Here is a 9212-nt window from a genome sequence, read left to right as displayed (position 1 = left end):
AATCAGTTTACAACTCATATGTCATGATGCAGGCTAACAGATTTTGCCTCTACCTGACAAAACCCTAAATTCCCACCAGAACTCCCCAAACCCAGAACACAGAAACCATAGCCGTAGTAAAACTAGACAATTATTATGAGGTATCTGTAAAATGTTTGACAGAAATGTTTGATGTATAAAACTCATTAAGTTAAAACAATATCCGATTTCTTTTGACCGTACCTTCAACTTACAGGGATGTTCCATCAAGCACAGATACTTTAACAGATATTCTTTACATTCTATCAGTCACACTACAACCAGATTTCATCAATTCCACAGGAATATAACTTGTCAGGAAAGTTCATATAGCATTCCAAAACTGAAACACCACTCTAATTTTTGGGTCATACCATTTAACAAGATAATCCTAAAGGAAAAAGGGAAAGCATGCATCAAAAAAACACTCTATGCAAAACCTCAAGTATATCATTTTATGGATTTTAATAAAGATACCATAATCTTTCAAAGTGAGAAACAAAATTCAAGAATATTTTGAAAATTATCAATTTTCTAGAATAGCCACTTTCAGGTAGAACTTACTAACCACAATTTATCTATTAAAACAGTAACAACCCAAGTTATTGAAATTCGCTATTCCCAAACTGGCAGTAATCTCATTTCTCCAGCCTTTTTATTTCTGAGTAATAGGAAAAGAGTTCTGGTCCATCAGCTCGCCCACTCTCTCCTGGAGGAAGTTAACCAACTCAGCTAAAACAAAGACATGAGTTTCATCCAGGTCTTGTATGATGAACTTCTTTCCCAGCGCATTTGACTCATCCAAGTAGAGCAGAAACTGCTTCATTGCTGGGTCGCTGTAGAGACAAACACACATCAGATTGTGCCTCACTGTAATATATGTAAGATACAGCTAAAACCAAACAAAAGCCCACACCCTTTTAAGACACTTCAGAAGTTGTTTGGGAAATAACACTAACGTCGGGAGCTGTGCACAATCTTAAAATAAGATTATGAAGCTTTTGAAACTGTTGTTTCCCTGGAAATAAAATTGTTTTGGTTACTGTAGAGATAAAAACATAATTTATAACCATGTTGAAAAAGAATGGGCTGCTTGATTAGCAGAGAAGTGCCACTACATTGCTATTACAAAAGTAGCTTAAAAAAAAAAAAGCCTCACCTTAACAAGGCGAGTTTAAACTTACATTTAAACTTACATGAGTTTAAACTTGCATAAACCCAGCAGAACAAACACATTGAAGTAGAATAGCACAGAAAGCAAGTGGTCATGTGGTCGTATATGAACTGTACATTTACCACACCAACTAACAGTCTCTTCTTTTTCATATCACCTTGGAAGTTAAATTTAAGTACATAGGAGAGAACATTTCAGAAGTATGCAAATTGCATAACTTAGATGGCTGCATTATACTGAGCAGCTAGATAAAGAAAAAGTAACTTCCAAATAAAAGCTTTGATCCACTGCAATTTTGAAGAAATGAGACATAATATTATTTTCAGTATTTTTTTTTTTTAAACAGGAAAAGCATGGGATTTGGTAACACTTGGTATTGGGTTGCAATAACTGGTGCATGAATATGTGCAGGAAATTGCAGTTGGGTAGCTCAGAACACTTTAAAATTATGAATGTGGTTGTTTTGACAAAGTAGTAATTGGCAACACCATCTCAAAAGAATTCCTTGGTCAATTGTCTCTTTTAAATGCAGTATAAGGACCAACATTCCCTCACCTAAGATAGATATGACAATAAAGCCATACACTATGAAACCAAACCCCTCTCCATGCTCAGCCACCAGCAACTCAAAAAACAATCTTTAATATTAGCCTCAAACTTGTACAAGTATGATTAAAACAAGATGAGTCTATAAAGTACAAAATAATTTTGAGGCAAGGAGAATGTGAAAGTCTGTAATCTCCATCTTCTTTAGCAAAGTTATTCCTTATGTGTTCTGGCATGTAAGAAGAGAAGTAAAAGATGACACAAAAGATTTAAGAAAAATCAGATACTAGAAATATGTGGTTCCCAGCCTTCTTCCACACCCCCTTTTTGACGGGTGCAGGGAGGTTTCTTTTTGCTCGTTTCATTCAGCTGTATCTTACCAACATGCTACTAGTACTAGACAGCACTTGTCCTAATTGGTATGACCAGTCTGCTGATGTTAGGCAATACGCAGACTGATTTTTACATAATCAACATTCAGAGCTGTAATCAGTGCCAGTAGAAGTATACTACAGGACAAACACCGATCTTGTTCAGTATTTGAAGGTTATAACCCTTGATATTTTGTCCCAAGAACAGCTTAGCTATATACTGGAATAATATAGAGAAAGACCTACACAGTATCAGCATTTCACTGTTTTGTTTGTGTGATTTAAACATTCAGAAGCATCTTTTTTTCCCCACTCTCTGCCTACTTGTTTTCTTGAATACCCTCAAAAATTTGGGTTGTAAAAAATTTATATTTGAAGCGTAAACAAGAGGACAGTTTTGCAAGAATCTTGCATTTTCTTCTAGGATGGAACTTTGTGCCCAGTCACTGGCTACCGTTATGCAATGCTGGGGAGAAAACAAGAAACATCCAACACAAAGATTGGTTTCCCAAGGGCCTGTTGAAATTGTAATAACAAACAGCGTAGGGTTGTTATCAGATAGAAGATTCCTTTCCCTTCCAGGGAGGATGATTAAGTTCCATTCTAATACTAACAGGAAAGTGACCATGAGGCTGTACAAAACAGATCTTTCAGTATGTGAAAAACAAATAAGGTGCAACACACAACGCTGTGCTAACTGCCTGGGGTATTACAACTTCTTGCTTAGTCAGTCAGCAATTCTGCTTTGGGCACCTTTAGGCACTGAAGCACCTACATAGTCATATAAATGCTTTCCTGTGTTCAGGTTTGTCAACATCCCACAGTGGGGACAAATTTGAGCAGATAAGCTTTTTGTTATGGTACAATTCAGGCCTGAAGCTGCTCACACATAGCCATGAGATATCCAGACGTGAGCTGGCCCGTGTCCAGTCAGCCTGGAAGTTAACACAGCAAGCACACAGCTGCTTCTGCCCTTTTGCAGTTATATCCTGTAAATATGTTTACGATTTAAGCATACAGCAGATATATTATGCCATGTAGTGATAGGTAATGGCCCCACAACCCTCCTTTAACGTGGAGGCAAGCAATTACCAGCTCCTTAGCCCAGACTGCGTGCAAACAGATGCCCTGTGCATGTATCAACAGCTGACTGGTACATGTTACACGACGGCTACTTCTAGAGCACGGCCTACAGAGCCACACACCAGCCCTGCATGGAATTTGGGCTGGAATTAACGAAAATATGGGTGGAAAATGATATAATTTCCCCTCCAGAATCACTAAAGGGACGACACACGGCCCAGGCACCAAACCACCACACACTACGTGTAAGGAACGTGTGACGGTGCAGAAACAACAGCGGAAAGGCCGCGTTTATGTGGAAAATAACAAAACCCCGTGAGGAAAACCCCTCGGCAGGGCGCGGCGCCCTCACCACTCGATGAGCACGCCCTTCAGCACGTTCACCATCCTCGCAGGCTCTCGCACGGCTCCCGGGAGGCACGGGCTGGGCACACGCAGGCAGGGCCGGCCTGGAGGGACAAAGACAAGGAGATGGAGACGGAGAAAGGAGCCGCGGTCTCACCCGGCACCCCACCACCCGCCCGCCCTGAGCGAGGCGGCTCTGAGGGGTGCGCGCCCCCAGCCCCGGCGCGCCCCCAGCCCCCGCGCGCACCCTCAGGCACGCACGTCCCCGCCGCTCCGGCCGCGCGCGCACTGCGCAGGCGCCGGGCCTCGCCTCACCTCGGGGCTGTGAGGGGCGGGCGGGCGGCTCCTGGCGTCACGGCGCTGCGCCGGGGGAGCGGCGGGGCCGGCGGAAGGTAGCGGGGGGAGGGGGGCAATACAGGCTGTATTTGCTATATGAACATCCATATTTTCAACATAATCGTTTGTTAAATGTGCTAAATATCGGTAGCGGCGTGGGTTAAAGCTGGTTGAGCAGATTCGCGTGGTATTTCGCCGTCAGCGTAAGCGCGTCGATGCGAACGCTCAGGTTTCACCTCATAAAATGTTAATTTCGCAGCAACAGATGCTTGTGTTTTGCGATTGTTGTAAATGTTTAACATTCCCGGTGGATTTCAGGGCAATTCTTGCACTGAAAATTCATTCAGACTGTTAGGGATTTAGGCAAAGCCTCCAGCAGAAGCAACACGCACAATTTGGTTGTTGTTGTCTGTAGCCAAAGCAAACCTGTATATTTTTGTAACTTTAGGTAAGTTTTTCTTCTATAGATAAAACATAAAGGCCTAAATTGCCCTGTTTCTTAATGCTTCACAGCTATGCTTCCATGGGAGCTCCCTGCACGGAGGTTAAAATGAAGCCTTCATTAACTGTGGAGTTTTTGTATTCTTGAAGTGTGTTCTGTCAGCAAAATAAACGCATAAATGTTAGTCTGATTTGCCCTTTAATGACAAAACTATGTTCTTGGAGCCTAGGAAGTCAAAATAATAGATTTTGACTGCATTTTGACTCAAAGTAATAGATGTGTTAAGACAGAATCGATTAAATCAGGCCTTTAAAACCAGTCAGTTATTGAGCTGTGTTAAAATGTGTGTTATACCGAGTGCTGTCTTCATGGAGATGTGACCATATCTGGTATTTAAAGGAGAGTTACTAAGAAGTAGGAAAAGAGAAGTTAATTGGGGAAGCATACTTACTAATATCAACAGTAACACATAATTGCATGAAACACTGCTGTAGACTTCTGTGATTGAAGTGCAGCCTGTTAAATTCAGCAGTTTATAGACAAGTTTAATTAGAGTGTTTTATGTGGAGCAAAATGACTTAAATTTGGTTTATGACCTTTGCTGTTTATTACAACCTTTATTATTGTGACCTTTGCTGTAAAAAAGATTGGGGGGGGAAGCTACTACAGGTTTTCTGTTGTAATTCTCAAATCAATAATTACTTTTTAAAAATTAATATTATTTTTAACAGAATGTCAGTGGCTGCTTACTGTATATTTTGCTGTAGACAGATAACCTCTGGTCCACCCACCCAAAAAACCTTACCCTGGAATGACATAAGTAAGTACAGTTCTGTAAGTATTGTTCACAGGTGCTAATAAAAAGGGAAGAAATCTGTATTGACATACCGTTATGCATAATTAAATGCTACAAAAAGATCTAAAGCTCTGCATAATTTATGATCGGAAGCTTTTATTTGCCTGAACTGGATGTCTGCTTCTAACCTCGCTTTCCATAGCAATAATGATACCAGTAGGTTACATGGATGATGAGAGTTTCCCCAAATTACAGTCTTAAACTTAATTTTTCATTTTTTTTTTCTTTCTTTCTTTTTTTTCTTAACCTACAGTGCAATGAAACCATTGTATCTATAAACTGTTAGTCACAGGGCAACCCTTGGATAAACATTTCAATGTCTTTTGTCAAAATTCTTAAAGCGTTGCAAAGGCTGAACCTGCTGAGAGTGGGTATGGGGCAAACTTCCCAGTTCTTGCTGAAGAAACTCAGTTTTTCATGATAGGTGAGATATGTTCTGTTGGGTTTGCTGCTACTGTTATTAATTGAGTTGTTCTGGATTGAGATCCTTACATCCAGATAATCAGCTGAACTCTGTCCAGGACAAATATTTCAAATCTGACAGGAATCTTTGGATTTAAAGGGAAATTGCTGCAAGGGGCATGCATTTATTCAACTCTTTCCTTTATATTTTTTTTTCCCAATGGAATTATTTGAAATACATATTTTCTTAGGGTGATTCTGCAGGGCTTTTCACATATAGTGAAGAAACACCCAAGTAATGTAAGGAAAAGTGAATTTAAAATAACATGGAGTCTCAAGTGAATGCTAGTGATATAGACAGAATTTTTACTGTTAATTCCTGTACCTAGACAATGAATAGGTAATAGCATTCAAAGTACATAGCATTGATGAGATGCATTTTATTACCAAGTTTAGGAGAGCAGGAAATTCTAACTGAATCATATTTTCATTATTTTTAAATTCAGGTAGAGATTTCCCGAAAGCCATAGAGAAATAGAAAAACATTAAAAAGCTTACTGTTAATTACTGAAATTCTTACTGTTTGGTAGTCAAATGCTAACTATTTGTATTGAGATGATACACATGACTTTGATGTGATTTTTTTCATTTTTCAAGGAAAAGTTGCAAAGGTAACTGGATCACTTGTACTAGGGTAAGTTGTAACTAACAAGTTTATATGTAACTTATGTATACAGTTAAAATTTTAATTCATGTTACTTTCAAAAAATGTGACTATTATGTAATGATAGAATATAGTTTTGAAGCATATTCTCTGGTAATTATTATTTTATTTCATTTTTTTTCTATGCTGTGCTGAGTTGAAATAATTTGTAGACTCATGTATTTGGTAAAATCTGGTCTTTTTGAAGAAAGAATGATTTATACTAAAATGATAACATTTTTGCGGTGTTTTTTTTTTTTAAATAATATTCATGTACAGTTCTCTTTTATTTAAAGAGGTTTTGTATTCATTACATATGAAGTTCTGTCCTTAAAGAAATTACTCCAAATCGATACTCAAGCTATACATCAAGAAAAACTAAAATCCCATGTATATATACGAACATCTTCTCTAAATCCAAGTGAATATCAAGGTAAGATACGTAATTGTTCGGAATCTAAAAATAAAATTTTAAGAGAATAGATTATTTCTGGAATTCACCTTTATATGAAGGAAGATATATTTCTTGAGATCTGTTACAAAAATAATATCCTTCACAATGTCACCTAATGTTTTTTAAGCTGCCAGCTGTTTTTTTAATATAGTCCTATATACACTTATATATAATGTGCTTTATAGCTACATGTATGTATGCATATATATATATGCATATATATATATATATAAAAAAAATAAAATATATATTTATGAGAAATAATGTGAGACAACTGTCCTTCAAACTTCAAGTAACCTGAAAATACTCTTGTAGGGATCACATACCATGCCAGAAAAGAAATCCATAAAGCAGTGAGGAAAATTCTAGAAGCAGAAGCTAAACTCTTCTGGAGACCTTTTAATGGTAGGTATTAAAGGCACAGCTTTATCCATGAATATTGATTTTGAATGGTAAAATGTAAGCCTTTTAGAAGGTAAAATATTTTTTCTTAAAAACTTAGCATTTTATATTGTGTTTGAAACTGTGGAAATATTATTTAATAGCTTTTAATATAATTTCCTGTATTAATACATAATATTGATTTTATATGTACTGAAACCATTCTTTCTCTTTAAGTAAGTAAAAGTGTTGATTAAGAAGAGATTTGTAGAAGAAATTTGAGATTGCTTTTCTGTTTCAGAAGAGATTTGAAGCTTACGATGCCAAGTTAATATTTGATACCCAAATGTCATATACCAAAGGTTTTTTTTTCAGGGAGTGTAGTGATAGAACAAAGGGTAACAGTTTTTAACTGAAAGACAGTAAATTAAGATTAGGTGTTAGGAAGAAATTCTATATTGTAAGGGTGGTGAGGCCCTGGCACAGGCTGCCCAGAGAAGCTGTGGATGCCCCATCCCTGGAGGTGTTCAAGGCCAGGCTGGATGGGGCTTTGGGCAACCTGGTCTGGTGGGAGGGGGGTTGGAATTAGATGATCTTTAGGGTCCCTTCCAACACTAACCATTCTGTGATTCTATGAAAGTTGTTTTGGAGTTGAAATAATTGCTAAAATTTCCTTTTGAAAAAGCATGTTATTCTTTCATCAGAATTGCCAACATTAACTAAAAGCAGCATGGTCTTTTTATAAAGGCATGTGTCACTGTTTTTTAAGAGTAATTTAAAATAAGAAATTCAATTCTAATTAAGAAATTGCTCCTGAGGCATACTATCTATTCTCATGTAACTATCTGTTAAATGGTTATAACGATAAGTACCTCCAGTACAGTGCTATGAAATTAATTGCTCAAGGTCAGAGCCTCAGAGCTGCTCACCGTTTTCAGCTCTTACTGGAAGCTGGTAAATCTGGTTGGTAAGTGCCAGCCAGTACGTGTATGTAGCAGATACACAAAATACCAAGTTGATGACATTAAACCGAATTAAAACATCCTATTATAATTTAAAGATCAGCATTTTACTATCATCATTCTGTCATCATTTATTGTACCAGTTTAATGTTAAAATATTACAAATTATTGTCAACGGCTAATATTGAAATATTAGAAGGAACAGATGTTTTTATTCAATGAATAGAAATGTGGCTGTTAAAATGCTATTTAATAATAATAATTTTGTTTTAATTCCTTTTCCGGTAAAGAACACTTCAGTACATTTGATGGAGAAGATCATGAGTGTGCCTTATGGCTCCTCTTGAAAAGGACTCAGTCAGAAAACAAAGAGGTCCGACTGCAGGCTGTACAAGATCTGGCGAAGAACACTCACTGGCATGGTAATGTATGCTGAGCTTAATTCACCTCAGAAACTCAACGAGTCTCAGTTAGCTCCTGCAAATCGGCTGCCAACACCAAAAAAGGCTGGTAGCTGCGAGGAGGGTAATACCTTCTGTAATGTGGTCTACAATGTGTTTTTATTTACATGTGAAGCAATTTTTTTTCCTAATACCCTCATACAAAGTATGTATCAGCAGCGCAGGCCTCTCTCTGTTTCCCCACCAGTGAGATGCAATCACCAGTTAGAATGACGTTGCCTTGGTGGTGGAGAGCGGTTCCGGTTTGTTAGTTCTTGGGTCTTTCTGTTGGGACTGCTAACTAGGACATTAGTTCTGGCAGGGATCATTGCATGTCCCTGTAGTAAAGGGTTTTAAGATTTCAGTTACTAAAATTTGGGTAGGAGCTGATAGGCCATCATAGCAAGGTAGTAATGACAAACTAGAGGTAGAGGGCTTGCATGTGCTAGCATTATATGTAAACCATTTTCTATCCTAGTCATTATTGTTGCTTTAGTAGTAAGAAGTCCTAAGGATTCCTAACTCTTCGCAAGCATAATCCACAGAGTTCTTGTTGTTTACTTTGATTTAATGTTTTAGTATTATCAATTAGATTATATATCATAACTTATGGTTAAATAGGGAAATCTGCCTTTCTTTCATGTTCTTTTCCCCATTGTTATCCACTTTCCTAACATGTAAACCACCCTCTAAAGCCTG

At 37.7% G+C, this 9212-nt stretch overlaps 2 protein-coding genes across 4 annotated transcripts in view; one reads left to right on the top strand and one right to left on the bottom strand.

The window, feature by feature from the left end:
- Positions 1–466: 466 nt before the first annotated feature.
- GTF2H5 (general transcription factor IIH subunit 5) lies at positions 467–3885 on the bottom strand. The gene is made up of 3 exons (XM_027454410.3): positions 3785–3885; positions 3545–3641; positions 467–854 (listed from the first exon to the last, which is right to left on the bottom strand). The coding sequence occupies exons 2-3, from the start codon at positions 3577–3579 to the stop codon at positions 674–676; spliced, it is 216 nt and encodes a 71-aa protein (XP_027310211.1). The 5' UTR covers positions 3580–3641; positions 3785–3885; the 3' UTR covers positions 467–673.
- The window catches only part of SERAC1 (serine active site containing 1), a 30009-nt gene continuing 24611 nt past the window's right edge, over positions 3815–9212 (top strand). The window contains exons 1-6 of one of the 3 annotated variants that reach the window (XM_027454407.3): positions 3815–3929; positions 5047–5135; positions 6231–6267; positions 6573–6709; positions 7046–7135; positions 8364–8495. In XM_027454407.3, coding sequence (XP_027310208.1) covers positions 5048–5135; positions 6231–6267; positions 6573–6709; positions 7046–7135; positions 8364–8495 — 484 coding nt within the window. In that variant the 5' untranslated portion in view covers positions 3815–3929; position 5047. Of the gene's footprint in view, positions 4322–5046; positions 5136–5428; positions 5596–6230; positions 6268–6572; positions 6710–7045; positions 7136–8363; positions 8496–9212 lie in introns of those variants that run through there. The other 2 variants (XM_005025650.6, XM_005025651.5) reach the window with 2 other exon arrangements.

This window comes from Anas platyrhynchos, chromosome 3 (assembly GCF_047663525.1).
Source record: "Anas platyrhynchos isolate ZD024472 breed Pekin duck chromosome 3, IASCAAS_PekinDuck_T2T, whole genome shotgun sequence".
Classification (NCBI taxonomy): domain Eukaryota; kingdom Metazoa; phylum Chordata; class Aves; order Anseriformes; family Anatidae; genus Anas; species Anas platyrhynchos.
The sequence above is the reverse complement of the archived record's forward strand: the minus strand, read 5'-3'. Positions and strand labels throughout refer to the sequence as shown.